Genomic DNA, 25,596 nt, shown 5'->3' with positions numbered 1-25,596 from the left:
CCTGTCTCAGCTGGCTGTGACGTGGATTATAATACAAGCCCGTGGACTGTATTTAGCCCGGGTCTGGTTTAAGGGTTTCCACTTCATGGCACACCGCCAGGGCAAAATTCAAGCTGCCACCCCTTAAAAATAAGTGTTCCTTACATGAAAACAAATGAAAGTAATATAATGTATAATAGCATCCAGAAGAAGTCACACAAAGCGAGATGCTATTTTTAACTTCTATTGCCAATCTTATGTGGACAACCAGCCCAATTCCAACACAATTCTCCTCCTACAGTAAAATGGATATATATAGCCTGTTATTGGCACACTATTGATAAGTGATGCATTGAAAATTTGGCCGCCGAAAAGAAAAAAAAACAACGCTGCCGATACAGGATGTTGTGACGACGTAGACAACATGCATGAGATTTTCTGCAGCGAAGGAAGAATGTCTGCAATGTGGACATATTTTAAAATATCCCGATTTGTATCCGCACACAGCAAGCTACAAAATGTGGAGCTATTAAGAGGCTTTTAAGGAGCAAAGCAAGTGTGACGTCATGCTAGCCTATTTTGTGGCAGACATCAAAGGACAGAAATAGTCTCTAAACACAAGTACAGTCTCTAATAACACCATAAAAAATGCTAGATTTGTTGCTAGTCCATCCATCCATTTTCTACCGCTTATCCCTTTCGGGGTCACGGGGGGTGCTGGAGCCTATCTCAGCTGCAATCGGGCGGAAGGCGGGGTACACCCTGGACAAGTCGCCACCTCATCGCAGGGCCAACACAGATAGACAGACAACATTCACACTCACATTCACACACTAGGGCCAATCTAGTGTTGCCAATCAACCTATCCCCAGGTGCATGTCTTTGGAAGTGGGAGGAAGCCGGAGTACCCGGAGGGAACCCACGCAGTCACGGGGAGAACATGCAAACTCCACACAGAAAGATCCTGAGCGCAGGATCGAACCCAGGACCTTCGTATTGTGAGGCAGACGCACTAAAACCTTTGCCACTGTTGCTAGTCGTTTTAAAAAAAGATAACGTCACTAAAAGTCCCTAAACAAAGTACATTGTACAATAAGCAGCAAAAAATAGAGCAAAAGATATAAAATAAAAAATAAATGTTAATACTAATAAAATATATATTTTTAAATGTATGTATACATTTTTTAGCCTTTTTAAAGAAAATCTTGTAGCAAATTATACGATGACATCATGCCGCCACAGGTTTCTTGGTAATATAGGGGAAACGGTGCAGTTGTTAGGGAAATAAGATAAACAAAACTATTGCACTTCTTTAATGTATAGACCTGTTCTATATAAATGCTATTCTGAAATGATTATAACAATTCAATCAGCGGTGATGAACTTGATGCTGCAATAAAATGGTAGGTCAAGGAGAACATGCATCTGCGCTTACCCAGATCTACCATGAGGAGGCGCCCCAGTGCCGTGTAGAAAGTGGTTCGACATCTCATGTCGCTCAAGTTTGACTGGTTGTTGATACCCAGAAAGGAGAAGTGCTCGCTCTAAAAGAAGACACCGAGAAGACGTCAGCGCGTGCGCACACCGTGCAGGTGTGGGCATCTGCAAGGAACATACTCACCGTGTGATTGTTGAGCATGAACTGGACCGCACTGAGCTTCACCAACTTCCTGACACTACTGTATGTGGAGACGTCAATCAAGGATCAAGACTCGATATTCGGGTTTTCATTCAATTACAGGTCGCTACGACACTTAATGAGCCGACATGATCAGAAATGCTCTTCCAAAAGACGCCTGAAGACTACGTGACGTGATTGTCAAGGATATCCTAAAGAAAGATCGTTGAGCAGCTGGAGGGTCTTGGAGGTGATGGGTTCACATTGGCCCCAGTACTTCAAGTTTGTGATGCTGGCGGGGGAGAGAAAAAGAGAGAGGCGTTGGACACGTTCTTGTCCACTGCCATGTTTGGAAGCGTCACACGTCAGTGAGCGCCACTTACATTTTCCCAATGAAGACACTCAGGACCATCGTCTCGTCATTTAGGCCAAGAACTTCCGAAAGTCGACGATAAAGCTACAACACACACACGCACGCACAGTTAGCAGCTGTGCTTCCTGGACAAACGAGTACCTGCGGCTGAGGCGAGCGTTAAACCAATTTTGTTTAGATCAGATTTTTATTGATATTTCATTTTAAAAATAAACACAGGAAGTGATATTTTGATGCAAAAATTATTGTTTTAAAACGCAAATTTCTGCGGACATTTCACATGCATGGTATTTAAAGACATTTACACTTTTGCGGAGGGGGAAATGTAAAAAAGATATACAGTACAGGCCAAAAGTTTGGACACACCTTCTCATACAATGTGTTTTCTTTATTTTCATGACTATTTACATTGTAGATTGTCACTGAAGGCATCAAAACTATGAATGAACACATGTGGACTTATGTACTTAACAAAAAAAAGGTGAAATAACTGAAAACATGTTTTATATTCTAGTTTCTTCAAAACAGCCACCCTTTGCTCTGATTACTGTTTTGCACACTCTTGGCATTCTCTAGATGAGCTTCAAGAGGTAGTCATAGTTTCGATGCCTTCAGTGACAATCTACAATCTAGTCACGAAAATAAAGAAAACGCTTTGAAAAGAGAAGGTGTGTCCAACCCTTTGGCCTTTAATTCAAACAAAAATATCACGCCCCGCCTGCAGTACTTCTACGGACCCCTCTTGAAGACCTCTACTCTAAAGGGTTCCTAAAAAGGAAGAAAGCATTCACAAAGACATTGTGGCCGACAACTTAACCAGGTAAATTTGTCCGGGTAATTTCATCCAGAGTGTTCCAAACATGAACTGAAAAATAAAACTCCTGTTTCTAATAGTTTACAGCGGAGTTGATAAAGAAAGTACTGCTGTTTGTCTCTGGGGGGAAAAAAACTAAGGAATGCGGAAAAGAAGGCTTTGCTAGGGGGAAAGTAAGTGAGACGCTGATGTCAATCTTTAGCCACGTGTACAAAAATTTATTTAGTCTCATCATAATTCGGATTTGAATGTTACCATGTACAAGGAACCCGAAAGCAATGATCCGGTTATGACGTGCGTTTTCATGCATCACACCTAAATTCCGAATAGTTTATTTTGACATGCGCACCACATACCGTAAACGGAAGTCGAAGAGGGTATATCTTATACATGACGTTACATTTAGTACATGTGCTATAGAAGCTGTGTCTAGTAAAGCTTAACCTAAGCTTGCGTTGAAAGGGTAGGGAGCGCTACAACTAGAGGAGAGGGCAACACTTATCTGGGCGTAGTGAGCCTCTGCCCCGCAACACAGAGAACAGTCAGTCAGTCGGACATCGCAAGCATGACAAGCAGGGTCGCTTTGGACTCGCCAGCGACGTGTTCCTGGTGACGGTGGGTGTGGCGTGTTCTCACCTTGGAGGATTTCTGCACCTGGTCGCCAATGTAGATCTTTCTGAACTGCTCGAAGAAGCTGAGCATGGCGAGCTCCAGCCTCTCGTTTCCCGCCTGGGCCAGTCGTGAGTCTGTCAGGTTCATTAACTGCAGAACCCTGAAAAGGAGAAGAAAAAGGAGGAGAGGGAAAATAGAAGAAAAAAAAAGCAATATAAGATGACGTAGAAAGAAGGACGATGACAAAAAAATACAGAAGTAGAAGACGAAAAGAGAGCTCAGTGTAGGTCAGTTTAAGAATAGTATTAAAGAACCATATGGATAAACTGATGTTGTTGTTGTTGTGCTGGGACTCTTCACGCGTGAGCATACACCGGTTAGGGAATAAGGACACCGTTTTACATTTAAATTTCTTCTTTTTATGTAACTTTTAGCAGCAGCAGATGAGTTCACTCTCACATACACACTGACTCAAGGACCCCGGGAAGTAAACATAGCTGCCCGGTAAACTGCCTGACTCAAACAGACTCAACTTAAAAGGTTCATGACTACATTAATAGCTTGTTTACATCAACAATAATATAGCAAATTATATTCAACAATTAACATATTAAATAGGGAACTTTATCTTCTATCTTAATCACTGATAAAGGGAATTTATAACAAATAGCATCACAGAATTTCCCCGAGACTAACAAGATACCGTGGGGGCGCCATTGAGACATTTGCTATATGATTTTCTTTTAAAAAACTGAACAAATGTATACATACATTTGAAAAAAAATCTGTTATTTTTAGTTAGTATTAACATTTTTTTTTTTTTAATCGCTTGGCCATATTTGAAATTGTTGCTGCTTGCAATGTACTTTGTTGAGATTTTTTCCGGTGCTTGGAGACTTTTAATGACTTTTTCAAAATAAAAACAACTAGCAACAAATCTAACATCCTCTTCTGGTGTTACAAAATGTACACGTGTTTAGAGACTCTTTACTTCTGACGAAAGAGGCGAGCTGCAGCGAACATGATGTCACGCCTGCTCTGTGCTGTTGTTCCAGTTGGATTTTCCCTCTTTAAAAGCCGCCACTGTCCTCTTAATATTTGCACATTTTGTAGATGGCTGTCCGCGGGTATATCTGCGATATATTCAAATTACGTCCACGTCACAGACATGCTGACAACACTCCAGACAGTGGCGTGCGTTTTGTTTACATCCGGTTTTGGCTGTGCGGGTTTTCGGTAATCAAAGTCTTTTTTTGGTGCTCAAGTTTTCAGTACATCACTTGTCAATTAGGGCTGCAACTAACGATTAATTTGATAATCGATTATTTCTTCGATTAATCGATTAGTAATCGGAAAAAAGAGAAACTACATTTCTATCCTATCCAGTATTTTATTGGGGAAAAAAACAGCATACTGGCACTATACTTATTTTGATTATTGTTTCTCAGCTGTTTGTAAATGTTGCAGCTTATAAATAAAGGTTTATTTAAAATAAAAAAAAATAAAAAAATGTATAAAAAAAAAACAAAAAACTGCGCATGCGCATAGCATAGATCCAACGAATCGATGACTAAATTAATCGGCAACTATTTTAATAATCGATTTTAATCGATTAGTTGTTGAAACCCTATTGTCAATAGTGCGCAAATAATAGGCTACATATATCAATTCATACTGTAACGACTAGCTGTCGTTAATGTGTGAATAATGCTGCATAATAGACTGTATTTATATTATTCACATGTGAATAATGCTGTTTAGTATTTATTGTCTATTGTGAGCGAACTGTGGTGCTGAATTTCCCCCAGGGATCAATAAAGTACTTTCTATTCTATTCTATGTTCGTGTGGTTTGGATTTGATGTCGGTTTTCGTCATGTTTGCAAACACACCGTCCGTGCTTGAAAGGTGATTGGCAGAGAATGAGGAAGTGTTACGTGTTCGAGGAAGCACTGACTCACAGAGACAAAAGTGTTTGCGTGGGAGGTCAAACCTGTTGGAATTGTGCCGTTTGTTATCATGCAATTGGTAATAAAAGCTAAAAATAGCGTCTGACTTTTGGTGATTTCTTTTGGGGGCTACATTTACATACTATTAATTTGTTTTGCAGTAAAATTAAAACCCTCATTTTCAAGTTGTGGCGGTAATGAAAATGGCGTGGCGGTGCACCACATTCAATTACATTAGGGAGAAACCCTGCATCAACAACTATGATGATGATGATGATGACAATGTCTTAGCTCTGTGATTCTTACCGACACACTAACTCGCCGTCCATGGCGTCTTGCTCGTCGGTACTGGCAAATGACACCCGGCCGCCGATCACAGCCCCGATGATGTAAACCAACCACGTCAAACGACCTGCAGCGTAAAATAAATTAATTTAAAGTCACAGTCAGCAGTTTTATTGGAGAAGAACAATTTGTGTCTTTTCAAGCACATGACAGAACCCGGTCTGGTGGCGTACATTGTGCTGGACTAAAATTGAGCAATTTTAACATAGTTGGGTGTAAAAGAGACACGCACACGTACCCTCCTGCACGGTGATGTCGGCGGCGCTGGAGTTGGTGGACTGCAGCAGCTCCTGGTAGCTTTGTGCCGCCTGGTCGAAGAGCTGGACCAGAAGAGCACAGGTCTTCTCGTACTCACACCTGCCGATGGTGGACAGCTGGTCCAACTGCTGCTGCACCAGCCCCGCGTCATCAAGCGGGTCCTCCAGACCATCTCTGCGCTCAACACCAAATGTGTCACAGCATGCATGCATACCCTCACTCAAACGTACATATGTGCACATGCACATGCACATGTACTAATATGGACATATGCACGAGTAGGGATATTACGGTTATCGTGACCACAATGATCGTTATTATCGCAGTATTGTTGAATGTGCCGAAAAAATTACTTATACGCACACAAAAATCTGTTCTTTTTTTAAATAACTAAAATAAATACACACACTTTTAGAAACTCCCACTGTGTTGCATGTTTTGTGTTTCTTATGCTTCACTGATAGTGTTTTAGTCCCAAGGTTTTATCCGTTTTGTAGCTAAGCTTTTATTTTTTAAAATATTGATATATACTGTTAAGATTTATTTCAAAGCAAATTGGGTAACAAATGAAACCTATTATTATTCATTATATCGGGTGGGTGTTGTGGCGTCCTATTCTGTTTAGCAGTCCTTGAACGTACCGTAAAAGCTCCTCTGTCTTGTATTCCTCCGAGTATAGTACGATCACTCTGTTTTAGGAGAGCACAGCTTGGAGGTTCAATGTGCATAATTGAATTAGAAATCAACCAATTATCGGAGCTATATTTGGCATTTTCCCATATATTGGTATGGGTCTTTTTTCTTTCTTTTTTTACCAGATACAATTTATACACATGATACCAGTATTTAGTATCTACAAACAATTAGTCAAGTAGATAGTTAACACTGTCAAGCACCAGCCTTCTTACCCTGCTTGTGAAGAGATAACTATTTTTTCCCCCCAACAATCCCAATTTTGTGTAAATATATTGACAAATAGGAGACTTATTACAAACGTAAAGAACAGCAGGCAGCAGCTAATACATTCTCATACTCTGTAACATCCAGGGAGAATGTCACCCAGCTTCAAAAATGTCTCATCTATAAGCTACATGAACAAGCCAAGGATTGATTTGATTTAAATGTTTGCAATATTTCAGCACATTTAGAGGAAAAAAATTAAATAAATAAAAAATAAATTAATTAAATACATACATATATATTTAAGCACCCACGCATACACACATAAGCTGTGACAATCTGCTGTACAATGTGTGTGTGTTTGGGTCCTATTTTTAGGAACACTACTACAAAACCTCACAATAATGTCTGATTGAATGCTAAAAACGTTATGACAGACCGCCTTAAAAAACAGAATGGATTTTTTAATTTTAAACTGAATGAGACACCCAGAAAGTACATGACAATAATGTGGGATTTACGATATTGTCTATGAATGATAAAACACTGAATATTGACAACATATGAACGTCGCTCCTCTTACTTCTCACACCTTCTCGATCGACATTATTTACAATCAAGAGAAACAACAAAAATGCAACAAACACGGCGAAATATGAATGCGAAGGGTAAAAAAAAAAAAAACACCTACAATCTGAAATATCACTTTTCTTGCAGAACTTTGTTGTAAAAATCTCTTTCCGCGTCTGTCCCTGACACCCGCATTTCAGGCCGCTCTGGAAACATTCTGTGGAAACGCTCCCCACCCACACTGCAAATGCTTTAAAATGTAATATAGGAAATTATCGGTATCGGTTTAAAAAAGGAAAATGTATGACTTTTTAAAACGCAGCTGTACGGAGTGGTACACAGATGTAGGGAGAAGTACAGAGCAGTTGCGTCTCCCAGTCATATTTGCCAACCCTCCCGATTTTCCCGGGACTCTCCCGAATTTCAGTGCCCCTACCGAAAATCTCCCGGGGCAACAATTCTCCTGATTTCCCCCCAGACAACAATATTGGAGGCGTGCCTTAAAAGCACTGCCTTTGCATGCCGGCTCAGTCACATAATATCTACGGCTTTTCACACACACACAAGTGAATGCAAGGCATACTTGGTCAACAGCCATACAGGTCACACTGAGTGTGACCGTATAAACAACTTTAACACTGTTACAAATATGCGCCACACTGTGAACCCACACCAAACAAGAATGACAAACCCATTTCGGGAGAACATCCGCACCGTAACACAACAGAACAAATACCCAGAACCCCTTGCAGCACTAACTCTTCCGGGACGCTACAAAATACACCCCCCGCTAACCCCTACCCGAAACTCGCCCATCCCACCTCAACCTCTTCATGCTCTCTCAGGGAGAGCATGTCCCAAATTCCAAGCTGCTGTTTTGAGACATGTTAAAAAAAATAATGCACTTTGTGACTTCAATAATAAATATGGCAGTGCCATGTTGGCACTTTTTTCCATAACTCGAGTTGATTTATTTTGGAAAACCTTGTTACATTGTTTAATGCATCCAGCGGGGCATCACAACTAAATTAGGCATAATAATGTGTTAATTCCACGACTGTATATATCGGTATCGGTTGATATCGGAATCGGTAATTAAGAGTTGGACAATATCGGAAATCGGCAAAAAAGCCATCATCGGACATCTCTACTAATTAGGTTACCATAGTAACTAGTACAGGTATATCATTCAAAAGCGCAGATTCCAACCATTTAAATACTTTGTATTAGGGATGTCCGATAATATCGGCCTGCCGATATTATCGGCCTGCCGATATTATCGGCCGATAAATGCGTTAAAATGTAATATCGGAAATTATCGGTATCGGTTTTTTTATTATCTGTATCGTTTTTTTTTTGTTTTTTTTTATTAAATCAACATAAAAAACACAAGATACACTTACAATTAGTGCACCAACCCAAAAAACCTCCCTCCCCCCATTTATTTCTGTTATCAATATTCTGGTTCCTACATTATATATCAATATATATCAATACAGTCTGCAAGGGATACAGTCTGTAAGCACACATGATTGTGCGTGCTGCTGGTCCACTAATAGTACTAACCTTTAACAGTTAATTTGACTCATTTTCATTAATTACTAGTTTCTATGTAACTGTTTTTATATTGTTTTACTTTCTTTTTTATTCAAGAAAATGTTTTTAATTTAGTTATCTTATTTTATTATTTTTTTTAAAAAGTACCTTATCTTCACCATACATGGTTGTCCAAATTAGGCATAATAATGTGTTAATTCCACGACTGCATATATCGGTTGATATCGGTATCGGTAATTAAAGAGTTGGACAATATCGGAATATCGGATATCGGCAAAAAGCCATTATCGGACATCCCTACTTTGTATAGTTCAAGACTTCCGGTCATTTAAAAACATCACTGCACATCATAATGGTAGCTACATTTTCCATCTTAAAGATCTAAAAAAATTATTTGGGAATGTCCGGCGGGCAAGATTGAAAAGCTTAATGGGCCACATGCCTTAATTTGCCCAGGTCTGCTGTATATGGTTACATGGTTGTGCACACATGTATGTAAACGTACACACACACTAACTCACCTGAGAATGACATGGACCGACTCCAGTCGGGATGTGATGTAGGCCTTGGTGACTTCGGGGGTGTAGGTCTCCAGCAGGTGTGGCTCTGTGGCTTTGACGTAAGGGACGGACGCCGCCAGACGCTGCCACAGACTGAGCAGGTAGTGGACGCTGTTGGGTGCAAACTCCCAGTGCTGAAACACAGACGCTAAGCCATGACCACATGCTCACCAGCAGCAAGGTCCCTATATGGCCTTTGCTCACCTGCAAACTGGTGACGGTGAAGTTGGCGATGAGGCGGATGACTTCAGGGTAGTTCTCCACTTTCACCAGCTCGCCCAGCTGGTAGTTGCTCTTCAGCCTCGCCAACAGCCGACAGAACTCATGGTAGTTGTTTGGGTCGGGCAGACACTGAGCCGCACAGCGCAAAGTCACGCACGCACCTCCACTGCTCGGGTTTGTTTGTGTTGAGACTTACCTGAGGATTGGCGAGTATTCTCTTCACTCCGTCCACCAGGTGTGAGAGGAACTTCGCTCTCTCCGCATTGTTGAAGAGCGACCTCCTGACAGACGCTATCTGGACTAGACATGACAACACCTGTTGCCCCCCCCACACACACACACAAGAACACACACAGGTGTAAATGTACATGCTAATAGATAAGAGTAAATCTTCAAGGAATGGAGGCAACTGGACTTTCTAAATTGACATTGATGGCTTCTCCTTTCAAAGTATCAGTCCTCTGTGTGCCAACTGTGTCTTTTTCAAAGCCAACATAAAATGAAGAGCCACTCGTCTTCAACCGATTGAGAGAAGCAAATCAAAAGTGGGAACGTTCGAATCGTAGTCCCTAACGAAATGACTTGCCAAAGTCGTCCTCCACGACCAAAGCCCCTTCGACTGTGTCTCCACCCTGTCGGCCATGTTGTAGTTTTTAGCGTTGTGCTACCATATGGAGTCTACTGACATATATAAGTTGGAACTATATGCTACTTTGTATTAGAAATGGCAACAGCAGAGGACACGTGCATGTACAAGCCAGTCTGCCCCACAAAAAGAGGATGGAGAAAAAGAAGGCACTTGGTGGCTACAATGGCAAACTCCTGCAAGACTCTGTGTGTAAATCTCTACCACAGTGGTTGTCAAAAAAAAAAAAAAAACACCTGGTTCTCCAAGTACCACCATAATGACCAACTTTAAAATACACTAGCGTAGGTAAAGTGTTTATTAAAAACAAGGTTTTATTTAATAACCATTTATAATAGTTGGGCCACTATAACATTACACGCTGCACAAACATCAACAATGACACTCCATATACAGTACATATTTAAATACCACTACCGGTAAATGGAACCCGCGTACCAAAGTTTAAAAATCCCCAACTCTCCCATATACGGAGATGTCTGTTACGTCACCGATTGTAAGACATCACAACTGTGGACAAATTCCAAACGGCTCGTTTGGAGCAAGTATGAAGGAAGGCAAGATTATTTTAGAAATATTTCCATCACGCCTCCATCGTTTGATTTCTAATTTTCGGGACTAATGCAGATCCCAAATACAGGTACGATATGGGATCGGGACACACCTAGTAAGCACTATCACCTGTTGTCAGCTTACAACATCCCAGAATGTCTCACACTTCAATGAAAGTGCTCACTAACAAGCCTTTGGTCTCCTTGGGCAATGACCGGTTGTTTCAGAAAAACACAGCCAGCAGAGACATAAATATGACAACTCCATTCAGAACTGAAAAAGCCTTTCGGATTAAAATGTCTAACGTCTTCAAATACAACAAGTGGTCCAGTAACTTCCATTCAACTTTTGCAGATAACATTGGTTTGGTTGAGCTTTGAGCCAACGTTCTTTAGGTTGTGTGGATCTATAGCAATTAGGGCTGCAACGATTAATCAATTAAGTTGATTATAAAAAAGCTTCAATTTATATTCTGTTGCTTCAATTAATCGTTTGAGTGTAACCAATAAAAAATTATAAAATTCGGACTGCATAAAAGAAGGTAAAACAAGTTTAATTGAAGGTAAAATAAATAAGGTAAAAGGTAAATAAAGTAAATAGAAGCTAAAAGAAGGTGAAAAAAGGTAAATGGAAGGTAAATAAAAGTTAAAAAATTAATATAGAAGGTAAAGGCGGTAAATAAAAGTTAAAAGAAGGTAAAGGAAGTAAAAGTAAATAGAAGGTAGAAGAAGTAAATAGATAAAAGAAGGTGACAAAATGCACATAAAACTGTAAAATAAAGGAAAAGAAAGGGTCAAATGATGTGTACAAAAGGTTAAATAAGTAGTAAAAGAAGAAATAGACAAGGTTAAATAGACGGTAAATAGAAGGTTAAAGATGGTCAAAAAAAGTAGAAGAAAGTAAATAAAGGGTTTAAAAAACACTTTAAAAAAGGTAAATAAAAGGTTAAAAAAATATATAAAAAGGTAAAAAGACGTAAAAGAAGGTAAATAGAAGGTAACGCAGATCATGGCAAGTACAAAAATCTTTATTTCAACTAATTTACCTAAAATACGCGTTGAGACTATAAAGTGTGTTTTACCCGATTAATCGAACAAACTAATCGATCGATACGCGATTTCTAAAATAATCAATAGCTGCAGCCCTGATAGCAATTGTACAGTGATGCAAGCGTAGCAGTAGCACAAAGGCAACCTGTATTGGGTTAAAGGTTATGTGACTCACCAATGGGGAGAGCGATGGCGGTATGGAATGATACAAGTTGAAAAAGAGCTGCAGGGTGGAAGAGTCCAGGAACGCTGCAGGGGTGAAACAGGAAGTCACTAACTGTTTGCCATGAAGCGTGCTGGAGTTTACGTAGGCCAACAGATCACCTGATCGCCACGACGTGGGGATCTGCACGGTGCAGAGGTCGTCCGAGGACTCGTCGGTGGACGTCCCGATGAAGTCGTAGTTGAGGCAGTTGTAGCTCAGCTTGAGCAGCTGCATTAGGAGGCCATGCTGGGACTCATCATTCAGGTTGAGGTTCTTCCCAGACGCCTGAATGACACAAAAGCAGCACTTAAACAGTCTGGAGACCAACATTAGCGCTGGCTTTGAAGAGCTCCTCTGCTGGGAGTAACAACAGGAAAATTCTGTATCACGGTTATCATGACCATTATTATTGCTGTATTGTTGCATGTGCTCAATAAGTACAAATACATTGAAATCTTGTGATCTATTGGCGTCAGTGAGTTTATCAAAGTGCAGTTATCAATAAAGGTTTTTTGCTAATTTAAAGTGGCAGTACGGGAGTTTTACCTCACTTATCAATAATACCCTTTATCGTTACGTTACATCCCTAGCTGGGAGAATAGTGGGAATGTAGGAATTCTCAATCCCAAATTGACTTAAAAAAAAAGGCTCCAACATAAGTAAAGTAAAGCTCAACTGTTCCTAAAATGCACTAGCTGAATGCTAATATATATTGGCTTTGCTATTGACATGCTACCGATTAGCATTAGCAATTTTACATGGCGATTTCAACACCTCCAAATTTGCCAATGAAAACTACAACTGAGTTGCACCTTACAAGCAAACACCATGTGCATAATAAGTACAATACTTACAGTATTAACACTTTGTAGGGCGCAACAGAAGGCAAAGATTGAACTGACCAACACACAAACTATAAACTATTGTCATTTCACATCTTGGACTTGCAACTGCAACTTAGTGTCATGCCAAAAATGTAATAATGACAAGATCTAACAAGTTAACAGCAGTTATTGTAATCAACTCATGTTTACATGTTGCAATAAAAAATGGATTTACGTTTAATGCAAAAACAAACAATGTTCATCAACACACGAAAGCAGCAAAAATTGGTACTGTTGAGTACCAGTACCGTTATCGATTCCCAAGTATCGTGAATCTGTTCATATGTGAACAGTACTCATCCCTAGGATATAGTCCACAAAAGTCCTGTCATAATAATATAACTTTTTCAAGTAAAATTATGACTTTTCTCGCAACAAACTTCCTTATTTCACACTTATCACTAGAGATGTCCGATAACATCGGACTGCCGATATTATCGACCGATAAATGCTTTAAAATGTGATATCGTAAATTATCGGTATCGGTTTCAAAAAGTAAAATGTATGACTTTTTAAAACGCCGCCGTGTACACGGACGTAGGGAGAAGTACAGAGCACCAATAAACCTTAAAAGGCACTGCCTTTGCGTGCCGGCCCAATCACATAACATCTATGGCTTTTCAAACACACAAGTGAATGCAATGCATACTTGGGTCAACAGCCATACAGGTCACACTGAGGGTGACCGTATAAACAACTTTAACACTGTTACAAATATGCACTACACTGTGAACCTACACCAAACCAGAATGACAAACACATTTCGGGAGAACATCCGCACCGTAACACAACATAAACAGAACAAATACCCAGAACCCCTTGCAGCACTAACTCTTCCGGGACACTACATTATACACCCCCCGCTATTTCCTAAAACCCCGCCCACCTCAACTTCCTCATGCTCTCTCAGGGAGAGCATGTCCCAAATTCCAAGCTGCTGTTTTGAGGCATGTTAAAAAAAATAATGCACTTTGTGACTTCAATAATAAATATGGCAGTATCATGTTGGCATTTTTTTCCATAACTTGAGTTGATTTATTTTGGAAAACCTTGTTACATTGTTTAATGCATCACAACAAAATTAGGCATAATAATGTGTTAATTCCACGACTGTATATATCGGTATCGGTTGATATCGGAATCGGTAATTAAGAGTTGGACAATATCGGAATATCGGCAAAAAAGCCATTATCGGACATCTCTACTTATCGCACAAGAAACTCCTGATTTACTTGGACTTACCTGTTTGAGGAGGTTGCAGGAGAGCGTGAAGATGTCAAAGAGGGAGGAGTCTCGGAAGGACGACGCTATCTTTCTGTGTTTGGTCAGCGGGTGCGTCGTGTCCGCCTGTAGCAACGAGGCACGGCAGTGGACGATTTGCGCGTGCGGCATTGAGCGAGGTTCGGCGTGGACGGCGCCCTTACCTGGTTGATCTCGTTGGTCAACTGGGAGAGGATGGTGACGCCGATGATGCAGTGCTCCACGCTGTCCTGTAAACACAGGGTGGTGTCACTTTGCACAGGTGTACCCCGCTCCCGTCCGGACGCACCTGTAGGAAGCGCGTCACGTCAGCGATGACATTCCTGAAGACGTAGTCGTCCTTCTGAGAGTCGAACCAGCCCAGCTTGGTGATCCGGGCGTACAGCTGGATGAGTGCTTGCGTCACGAAGGCGGCCAACTTGGGCCGCGTGGCCAGGTAGTTCAGCACATAGTTCCCTGTGGTGACGTCGCACACATCAAATCGCCTGTGTGGCTGTCTCCAAGCCCCGCCCCCCTCACCCCCAACCACAAAGGCACACTCACGGATGTCGATGCGTTGTTCGAGAGGCAATGGGTTGCTGGTCCGAGACACCAGTTTGGACAAGCAGGTGGCGGCCAGCAGCTGAGAGTACGACGACTGCGGACACAAACGCTGATCAAACCTCCACAAATACAAAAATAGTGTAGGGCAGCATGATTTTTACGATTTTCCTCTTCAAAATTGCGATATGAGAGTTTCCTATTTTATAGATATAAATGCACAAAAATGGGGAAAAAAAGTGTTACCAAAGATATGTTACTCTAAGACTGTCAATCAGCACATACATTAAAACAATATACAATAATTTACTAAAAAAATATATTTGGCTTTATGCAGAAAGGCCATCATGCTCTTAAACAGAAGAATTTGCCAATATAAACTATACAGTGATCAGTGTTTCCCACACATTCATTTATTTGTGGCGGCCCGCCACGAAAGAATTACGTCCGCCACAAATAAATAAATAAAAAAAATTTAAATAATATTTTTTTTGTCCTGTCCAGCTTCTCAGGCAAATCATATAGTTGATGTAGATGCCCATATAGGCTGTTCAGATTTACTTTGCAAAAGAGAACTGTAGGATACTTCTCTTGTTGCCGTATTTGTATTTGACCACTACTGTTTTCTGTTTATTTGTTACTGACTGTGGCAGGACACCTCTGCCTCTGTTTCACTTTATGTTGCTGGTAAATAATATGGTTGTAGTAGTAGGCTAAAGTTAAATTATTTAGTATGCACTAATTAAAGGGGCAGAGCTTTAAGAGACATTTCAGCTTTTATATTTTATAAGATATATTTTTTGTAAGAACCACAATTAATAAATATATTTCAGTGAATAACTTATTGTTCAAATCTGTATATAAATATGTACATAAAGTGTTGTAATTATATTGTAAAATGGATGGATGGATGGACGTTTAAAACAAAACTGTTATTAATTAGTAAGTATACATTTTTTGAGCCTTTTTAGAGAAAATCATATCATTGTAGTACATTATGCAAATTACTCGATGATGTCATGGTGACCACGCCCATAGCCACGCCCCCACCGCCACAGGTATCTTGCCAGTTTATGGGAAACACTGGTGATCATAATGTAATGTGATAATATTAATAATGATGCAAGTAATCATTTATTCATCATTACTGTAGAATTATTTACCAATGTACTGTAAATGGAAGGTATATAACTTTGTTATCCTGAATGAATAAACAAAAAAATAAAATGGTCCTATTTCTGTAAGCAAAAATTTAACTTAAATAAATATTGAACCTCTGAAAGTGCATTTTTTTCCCCAGTTGAAAAAAACGAGGTCGGATGTTATCTTTTTTTTTTTGCCATCACACCACCCTCATGCGAGGTTTCCACTTAATGTAACTGATGGTGGTGCACCGCCACGGCAAAATTGTAGCCGCCAGTGGCCCGTCACACCTTGAAGAGGAGTTTTTTTAAGTGAAAACAAATTAAAGTAATATAATGTAACGTAGCCTTCAGTAGATGTCAAACGTCCGACACGATTTTTAACTTTTACTGCCAATCTTATGCTAACTGGCCCAATTCCAACAGGTTTGTACTCCCTTTACTTTTGTCGTCTCCGTGCTTCCCCAGACACACAAGAACACTTTCTCATTCTCTGCCAATCCACGTTCAGGCACAGAGAGTGGGGTTGCGATCATGGGAAAAATGAACATCAAACCAAAACCACACAAACATAAAACATTACCACTAGCAAGTCGTTACGGTATGAATGGATATATATAAAGCCTGTTTGTGCAATTTTGACTAGTTATGCACCGAAAATTCGGCTGCCGAAAAAAAGATGGATGTTGTGATGACGTAAACAAAACGCACGCGATTGCCTGGAGTGTTGTCAGCATGTCTGTGATATGGACGTAATTTTATTATATCCCCGATATACCCGCGGACAGCCATCTACAAAATGTGCAAATATTAAGATGACAGTGCTGCTTTTAAAGAGAGAAAATCCAACTGGAGCAGCGCAAAGCGAGAGCGACATCATGCTTGCTGCAGCTCGCTTTTCGTCACGGACATCGAGGGACAGAAGAAAAGTCTCTAAACACGAGTACATTCTATAATAACACTAGAATAAGATGCTACATTCTTTTCAAAACAAATGAAAATAGCATAATATATTGTAGCCCCCAGAAGAAATCACACTAAATATGACGCTATTAGGCATGGACGGTGTTTGCAAACGGGAAAAACTAAGAACTAACCACGCGAACATAAAACAGAGAAAATCTTATCATAGCAAATGATGCAAATTACTCAATGACGTCAATGAGTCTCTAAACGTTTTAGAACGCCAGAAGGGGATGCTAGATTTGTTGCTAGTTGTTTAATAAAAAAGTCATTAAAAGTCTCTAGACACTTGAAAAAATCTCCACAAAGCACATTGTACAATAATCAGCACCAATTAAAAATATGGCAAAATCATTAAAAAAAAATTGTTAAAACGAATTAATAGGAACATATGTTTTTAAATGTATGTATACATTTTTCGAGCCTTTTTAAAGAAATATAATAATTATTCAACGAAATCATGTGACCAAGCCCATAACTACGCCCCTGCTAAAATGAGAGTTCAATCAATTTTTCACACAACTTTGTCTCACGCTCGTTAGCTGACGAGCAAGGTGGCAAGCTAACAATCTTAGAGTTAAAATGGCATCCTCCAGATGTCCAACATTCCTTCGCTTGAAATGCTCCCGCATCACGAATATATTTGTCGGTGACAAATTGTATTCTACAAACCCCGTTTCCATATGAGTTGGGAAATTGTGTCAGATGTAAATATAAACGGAATACAATGATTTGCAAATCCTTTTCAACCCATATTCAATTGAATGCACTACAAAGACAAGACATTTGATGTTCAAACTCATAAACTTTTTTTTTTGTTGCAAATAATAATTAACTTCATGGCTGCAACACGTGCCAAAGTAGTTGGGAAAGGGCAATGTTCACCACTGTGTTACATGGCCTTTCCTTTTAACAACACTCAGTAAACATTTGGGAACTGAGGAGACACATTTTTGAAGCTTCACAGGTGGAATTCTTTCCCATTCTTGCTTGATGTACAGCTTAAGTTGTTCAACAGTCCGGGGGTCTCTCTTGTGCTATTTTAGGCTTCATAATGCGCCACACATTTTCAATGGGAGACAGGTCTGGACTACAGGCAGGCCAGTCTAGTACCCGCACTCTTTTACTATGAAGCCACGTTGATGTAACATGTGGGTTGGCATTGTCTTGCTGAAATAAGCAGGGGCGTCCATGGTAACGTTGCTTGGATGGCAACATATGTTGCTCCAAAACTTGTATGTACCTTTCAGCATTAATGGTGCCTTCACAGATGTGTAAGTTACCCATGTCTTGGGCACTAATACACCCCCATACCATCACACATGCTGGCTTTTACACTTTGCGCCTATAACAATCCGGATGGTTCTTTTCCTCTTTGGTCCGGAGGACACGACGTCCACAGTTTCCAAAATGTTTTTTGGAAATGTGGACTCGTCAGACCCCAGAACACTTTTCCCCTTTGTATCAGTCCATCTTAGATGAGCTCAGGCCCAGCGAAGCCGAGGGCGTTTCTGGGTGTTGTTGATAAACGGTTTTCGCCTTGCATAGGAGAGTTTTAACTTGCACTTACAGATGTAGTGACCAACTGTAGTTACTGACAGTGGGTTTCTGAAGTGTTCCTGAGCCCATGTGGTGATATCCTTTACACACTGATGTCACTTGTTGATGCAGTACAGTCTGAGGGATCGAAGGTCACGGGCTTAGCTGCTTACGTGCAGTGATTTCTCCAGATTCTCTGAACCCTTTAATGATATTACGGAGCGTAGATGGTGAAATCCCTAAATTCCTTGCAATAGCTGGTTGAGAAAGGTTTTTCTTAAATTGTTCAACAATTTGCTCACACATTTGTTGACAAAGTGGTGACCCTCGCCCCATCCTTGTTTGTGAATGACTGAGCATTTCATGGAATCTACTTTTATACCCAATCATGGCACCCACCTGTTCCCAAAATTGCCTGCTCACCTGTGGGATGTTCCAAATAAGTGTTTGATGAGCATTCCTCAACTTTATCAGTATTTATTGCCACCTTTCCCAACTTCTTTGTCACGTGTTGCTGGCATCAAATTCTAAAGTTAATGATTATTTGCAAAAAAAAAAAAAATGTTTATGAGTTTGAACATCAAATATGTTGTCTTTGGAGCATATTCAACTGAATATGGGTTGAAAAGGATTCGCAAATCATTGTATTCCGTTTATATTTACATCTAACACAATTTCCCAACTCATATGGAAACGGGGTTTGTACATTGCAATATGATTATTGCACACTCGTGATGATCATGCTTAAATGATATATTGTGCAGCCCTCCTGTCCAAAAGTCCTACAAGGATCCAGACATGGAGGTCAACTTTTAGTCCTTTCTAGTGGCAGTACTTTCATGGTGTTGGACGGCAGTCCAGAAAACTCCTCATGTGTGTGTGTGTTTGTGTGCTACTACTCACACTTCCTCTTTCCAGCAGCAGCTGACACTTGCTGAGGCAGTCTGGACTGTTGGTGAACTCCACCAGGGCCTTCTCAGCCTGGTGCCGCACGGTGGTGTCCGTGGTCTCATACAGCTGCTTGCACAGGATCTCTAGCTGGGCGAGGCCCTTATCGGTGACAAACACACAAGTGGCGAGGATGAGTGTGTGTTTCGTTGCCGCTCGCACACCGAAACATATCAGCAAGTCAATGATGCGGGGTAAATCCTCGTCTCCGTGATAGACACTTTAAAGTGCCGAGTCACCCAGAGACAGCCAAGATGGTGACGCCAGTTGAAAGGTCAGCTGGTGGCGAAAAAGACGCACACACACACGTACAAAAACAAGTGCCAGCGGGACAAGAAATTTTGTTGAGCCCTGATGAAATGGCACCGCCACGCTTGATGAGGCGATCAACAAGTTACACTTCAAGTTAAACATTACAAAAGGCACAAAAAGTGAACACCCTGTGTGGGTTGAGTGTATTTACACATATATCAACAACACCCAGTCCACCAGTCACATGACCATTAATTCATTACGTTTGATCATATTACGCCTATACTACCTCACCTGCACTTAAGATGCGACTTTAAGGGTTTACTACTTACGTATAAAATACTACACCGTCTAGCTCCATCCTATATTGCTGATTGTATTGTACTACTTGTCCCGGCAAGAAATCTGCGTTCAAAGAACTCTGGCTTATTAGTGATTCCCAGAGCCCAAAAAAAGTCTGCGGGCTATAGAGCGTTTTCTATTGGGGCTCCAGTACTCTGGAATGCCCTCCCGGTAACAGTTAGAGATGCTACCTCAGTAGAAGCATCTGGGTGTTGTTGATAAATGTGTGAATACACTCAACTCACACAGGGGGTTCACTTTTTAAGTTCAAAAGTTAAAGTACCAATGATTGTCACACACACACACTAAGTGTGGCGAAATTATTAAAACTCATTTGTATACTCTAGCCTTTAAATAGACCCTCCTTTTAGACCAGTTGATCTGCCGTCTCTTTTCTGCTCTGCCCCCCTCTCCTGCGTGGAGAGGCTATTAGGTGACCACAGTTGTCGCGCTAGCTGTTCAAAGTCAGGACCCGGGGTGGACCACTCATCTGTGCATCAGTTGGGGACGTCTCTGCGCTGCTGACTTGTCTCCACTCAAGATGATCCCCGGCTGGCCCCACTATGGACTGGACTCTCACTATTATGTTAGATCCACTATGGACTGGACTCTCACACTATTATGTTAGATCTACTATGGACTGGACTCTCACACTATTATGTTAGATCCACTATGGACTGGACTCTCACTATTATGTTAGATCCACTATGGACTGGACTCTCACACTATTATGTTAGATCCACTATGGACTGGATTCTCACTATTATGTTAGATCCACTATGGACTGGACTCTCACTATTATGTTAGATCCACTATGGACTGGACTCTCACACTATTATGTTAGATCCACTATGGACTGGACTCTCACACCATTATGTTAGATCCACTATGGACGGGACTCTCACACCATTATGTTAGATCCACTATGGACTGGACTCTCTCACTATTATGCTAGATCCACTATGGACTGGACTCTCACACCATTATGTTAGATCCACTATGGACTGGACTCTCACACTATTATGTTAGATCCACTATGGACTGGACTCTCACACTATTATCTAGATCCACTTGACGTCCATTGCACCGGTCGCCCACATCTGCAGTCCCCTCCAAGGTTTCTCATTGTAGCCCATTGGGTTGAGATTTTCCTTGCCCTGATGTGGGATCTGAGCCAAGGATATCGTCGTGGTTTGTGCAACCCTTTGAGACACTCGTGATTTAGGGCTATACAAATAAACTTTGATTGATTGATATTTATCTGTACAGTATTCTATTTATTTATATCTGCACCTTACTGCTGCTTTATCCTGCACTACAACCAGCCATAAAAAGGTATATACAGTATATGCGTAATATGATCAAACTTTCTGGTTCTTGTCAAAAGTCTAGCGCATTTTGTACCAACTGTAATCTTTTAATGCTAGATATAGGGAGACCCGAAAAAATATGTTACAGTAATCGAGACGAGACGTAACGAACGCATACAAAATTATCTCAGCGTCGCTAGTGCACAAAATAGAATGAATTTTAGCGATATTGCGGAGATGAAAGAAGGCCGTTTTAGTAACACTCTTAATGTGTGACTCAAACGAGAGAGATTTGGGTCGCAGATAATACCCAGATTCTTCACCGAGTCGCCTTGTGTAATTGTTTGGTTGTCAAATGTTAAGGTGGTATTATTAAATACCGTATTTTTCGGAGTATAAGTCGCACCGACCGAAAATGCATAATAAAGAAGGAAAAAAACATATATAAGTCGCACTGGAGTATAAGTCGCATTTTGTGGGGAAATGTATTTGATAAAACCCAACACCAAGAATAGACATTTGAAAGGCAATTTAAAATAAATAAAGAATAGTGAACAACAGGCTGAATAAGAGTACGTTATATGAGGCATAAATAACCAACTAAGAGCGTGCCTGGTATGTTAACGTAACATATTATGGTAAGAGTCATTCAAATAACTATAACATATAGAACATGCTATACGTTTACCAAACAATCTGTCACTCTTGATCGCTAAATCCCATGAAATCTTATACGTCTAGTCTCTTACGTGAATGAGCTAAATAATATTATTTGATATTTTACGGTAATGTGTTAATAATTTCACACATAAGTCGCTCCTGAGTATAAGTCGCACCCCCGGCCAAACTATGAAAAAAACTGCGACTTATAGTCCAAAAAATACGGTAGACCAAGGGTGATGGGTCAAATGTAGAGAATAACTTCGCCACACCTAGTGTGTGTGTGTGTGTGTGTGTGTGTGACAATCATTGGTACTTTAACTTATTAACTTAAAAAGTGCATTCACACATTTATCAACAACACCCAGTCCACCAGTCACGTGACCAGCGACTACAACTACTAAAAGATTTGCCTTCATTCATTAAGGGTATGGCACAATCGACTTTAGAATTGACCCAACTCTCATTCGATCGCTAGTTTGTGGGCTTTTGCCGTCAGTAGCTAGCTTAGCTACCAGCTAGCTAAACAACACGTCGCTGCTTGGTAACGATGATAAACAAAAGTCGACATTGGAATATTCGCAATTGTTATTTTCGTTTCTCCCCCCCAGATTTGTCTGGATTCACTAGTCGTACAACACACGTTCGGTCAAAAACGAGGATGTTTACCAAAGGGTCGGGCGGGAGAAGTTGATGCTAAAGTTAGCATGGCTTGCTAACGGAGAGGTTCGACTTGATAACAGTTGGGAAAAAGTAAATAATGGACGAATAAAAAGCAGAAAAGTGGTCATTCTGCCTCACATTGCGCCTCTCAGCGGTGCCGAGCGGACAGGTGAAGCGGTTAGCTCCAGCGACCAAACGCGTCCATTGTTTACCCGACTCAAATGCCAGTGTTAAACACTCGCCCTCCGCCGCGCGGTCCCACCGGTAACCGACACCGGCTGGCGCGGGTCCGAACCTCCACGCTCAATGACGCTTCACGCCGCGGCGGAGTGGAAAAGTGTCCACGCCGCTAGCGAGCTAACAGCGGCAGCCTGCGCGATGACAGCAGGCCACAAGTCAACACCAGCGGCCTCGTCCTTCTCCTTCGGCGGGCCGCCGTCCCGCGTCCTCCCGCGGACACACACCGTCACCCCCTCGCCCGGGACACGACGCCCGCGTCCGCTTTTCAACGGTGTCCCGCACGTGTGCGGGGAGCGGCAGTTAGAAAAACGTGAAAGCTCCACTTACCTGCACATGATCCGCCATTTTTCCCCATTTCATGCACCTCTCCCCCGCTTATGGCTATTCAAGCAGACAACGGCGCCCCTGCTGGCGGTGCCGCGACATTGCAAGCGGCGTCCACAACTGAAGCGGAATGTTGACTTTGATTTGACGTTTTATTGTCCACGTCCTCTATAAAAACACCCTACACATTTTACCACACCCGCCATGGATGTGTACCTATTCAATCTCAGGAATAATAAGTGCGCATTGCAGCAAACAGACTCATGTTTTGTTTTTTCAATCAACGTATTCATTCTTCTATTTGTGAAATGCTGTCAAAAAGTGATGTATAGCACATAATTATCTAATAAACACATTTACACAAACTGAAATAGTGTTTTTGTTATCGACAGATTGTTCTATTCGTCGTTGGAGACAGAACAACCTACTTTTTTGACAATGTGTAGAACTGTAAAACTGCAATCGTTTATTTCGCCACAAGGGGCGCGAGTGGGCGCCTCCAATGGTTCCTTCTTCTTTTTTTGCCCCAGAAGAAGCCAAACCGAAAGCGGGCCACCAGGATGGACGTTCATTCATTCAAACGTCAAAATAAGTCAAGGGTGAACATTTAGCGCTTCATCTGTGTTCATTTCTCCTGGCTCGACAACGTGTTGCGTTCAACGTGCCGTTGACGTCAGCGACGGATCGATTTTATTTTCAAAGAAAGCAGGGGCGGAAGCGCGCGTAATGCTGGTGCGTTCAAGTACAGTAACTATGTGAATGGTACACACTCGCACTAGTTCAACTGAGAGTAGTTTCTCACATTTGGTTCCTCTAATTTCTTATTTTTGGTTTTCAAAGATATCCAACACGAATACATTTTTGTATGTGTACTGTTTTCACTTCAGTCAACGTATTGGCGTCACACAGAAAAGTACGCCTTTTGCTGCTCCTAGCTAATGTCTGATAAATACATTGGCGGCAAGTGTCGGTGTCCTCCTGCAGGGGGCAGTATACATTCCCACCGCTCGTTTGGACGTTGAAGTAGAGGCTCCGCCCCTTCCACCATTTGGATGACGTCATCTTCAGAAGCGCTCTCACAAAAAACACGCACCTATATTAGGAAACATAAGTTACACTAAAAATACATAAGTTGTACATTAAAACTACATAAGTCGTACATGGGCGTGGCAGGCGACATCACACACCCCTCACACGGCTTCTTCAGACTGCTGCCATCCGGCAGACGACTGAGAAGCCTCCGAGCTCGAAGCTGTAGGCTGAGAGACAGCTTCATCCATCAGGCTGTCAGGAAGCTGAACTCTCTCCCGGCCCCCCCCCCCCCCTTCTCACTCTGCCCTGCAATCTGATCTGAACTGAACTGTGAACTGAGACACTACACCCCACCCCCCCCCCCCCCACTCACCCACACACACACACACACACACACACACACACACACACACACACACACCATCTATCACTTAGCCACTTTACTCCGGACTCAAAATGCTGCTAACTGTTTTAACTGTTTACACTGTTTACATTGCACTTTGCACTCCCATCTGAATACTTAGATAGATATTATAGATATTCTGGTAATATCTTCTTCCCCTGTATATTTTTCCCCCCCCTCATGCGACTGTTTAAATTGTTGTCTTTTTTATTTTTATTTTACACTTTATATTTATAGACACCGTGGATGTGAGAGGAACGCAATTTCGTCCACCTGTATGTCCTGTACAAACAGTTGTTTGACAATAAAGCTGACTTTGACTTTGACTTTGATTAGGAAGCATATTACATTAAAACATGTCAGAAGTGGAGATTATTTTCTTCATGTTTCTTACTGATCATGAAATAACTTTCCATATTTCCTGTGTTTATATTTTGTTTATATTCTGTACATTCGGTGAATGTCTTCATGGTCGTGCTGTCAAACCATCACATATTATTGATCTGCCTTGGAGTAGTCAGTGTGCAGCAGTGGAGATTAGCATATCAACACACGTGAATGTATGTGTAAATAATTGGTTGGATAATGAGTGCTGCTTCTTGACCGCAAGCTGCACACAGACTACTCTAAAGTACATTGTGCAGTGTTTGTGTCGGGAATGAAGAATATAGCCCATAATTCCATCTGCTGCAGCGCCATGACGGCGCCTCAACGAGCTGGGAAAATAAAGAGGTTATGTTTGCTCTTAAAAAAAAATATATATATATGCACCTTATTACCAAAAAGCTGTGAAAACGATGATGCTGTGTTCCAAATTTAAATTATTTACTGAACTTGTGTGATCCTATGGCGTTGCACTTGGTTTATATATATACTATATATATAT

At 41.1% G+C, this 25,596-nt stretch overlaps 1 protein-coding gene across 4 annotated transcripts in view; it reads right to left on the bottom strand.

Moving 5' to 3' along the window:
* Positions 1–23,425, bottom strand: part of xpo7 (exportin 7) — a 35,358-nt gene extending 11,933 nt beyond the window's left edge. Inside the window, exons 1-18 of one of the 4 annotated variants that reach the window (XM_062030875.1) lie at positions 23,279–23,425; positions 19,440–19,586; positions 14,896–14,989; positions 14,642–14,808; positions 14,517–14,582; positions 14,335–14,439; positions 12,328–12,493; positions 12,179–12,252; positions 9,953–10,072; positions 9,739–9,885; positions 9,496–9,668; positions 5,922–6,121; positions 5,651–5,756; positions 3,421–3,556; positions 1,981–2,054; positions 1,809–1,889; positions 1,601–1,664; positions 1,415–1,523 (exon numbers count right to left, since the gene is read on the bottom strand). In XM_062030875.1, the coding sequence (XP_061886859.1) occupies positions 1,415–1,523; positions 1,601–1,664; positions 1,809–1,889; positions 1,981–2,054; positions 3,421–3,556; positions 5,651–5,756; positions 5,922–6,121; positions 9,496–9,668; positions 9,739–9,885; positions 9,953–10,072; positions 12,179–12,252; positions 12,328–12,493; positions 14,335–14,439; positions 14,517–14,582; positions 14,642–14,808; positions 14,896–14,989; positions 19,440–19,586; positions 23,279–23,311 (2,062 nt within the window). In that variant the 5' untranslated portion in view covers positions 23,312–23,425. Of the gene's footprint in view, positions 1–1,414; positions 1,524–1,600; positions 1,665–1,808; positions 1,890–1,980; positions 2,055–3,420; positions 3,557–5,650; positions 5,757–5,921; positions 6,122–9,495; positions 9,669–9,738; positions 9,886–9,952; positions 10,086–12,178; positions 12,253–12,327; positions 12,494–14,334; positions 14,440–14,516; positions 14,583–14,641; positions 14,809–14,895; positions 14,990–19,439; positions 19,587–23,278 lie in introns of all 4 variants that reach the window. The other 3 variants (XM_062030876.1, XM_062030873.1, XM_062030874.1) reach the window with 3 other exon arrangements.
* Positions 23,426–25,596: the final 2,171 nt, after the last annotated feature.

Source organism: Entelurus aequoreus, linkage group LG21 (assembly GCF_033978785.1).
Source record: "Entelurus aequoreus isolate RoL-2023_Sb linkage group LG21, RoL_Eaeq_v1.1, whole genome shotgun sequence".
Taxonomy (NCBI): Eukaryota; Metazoa; Chordata; class Actinopteri; order Syngnathiformes; family Syngnathidae; genus Entelurus; species Entelurus aequoreus.
This window is presented reverse-complemented; position numbering and strand designations above follow the sequence as displayed.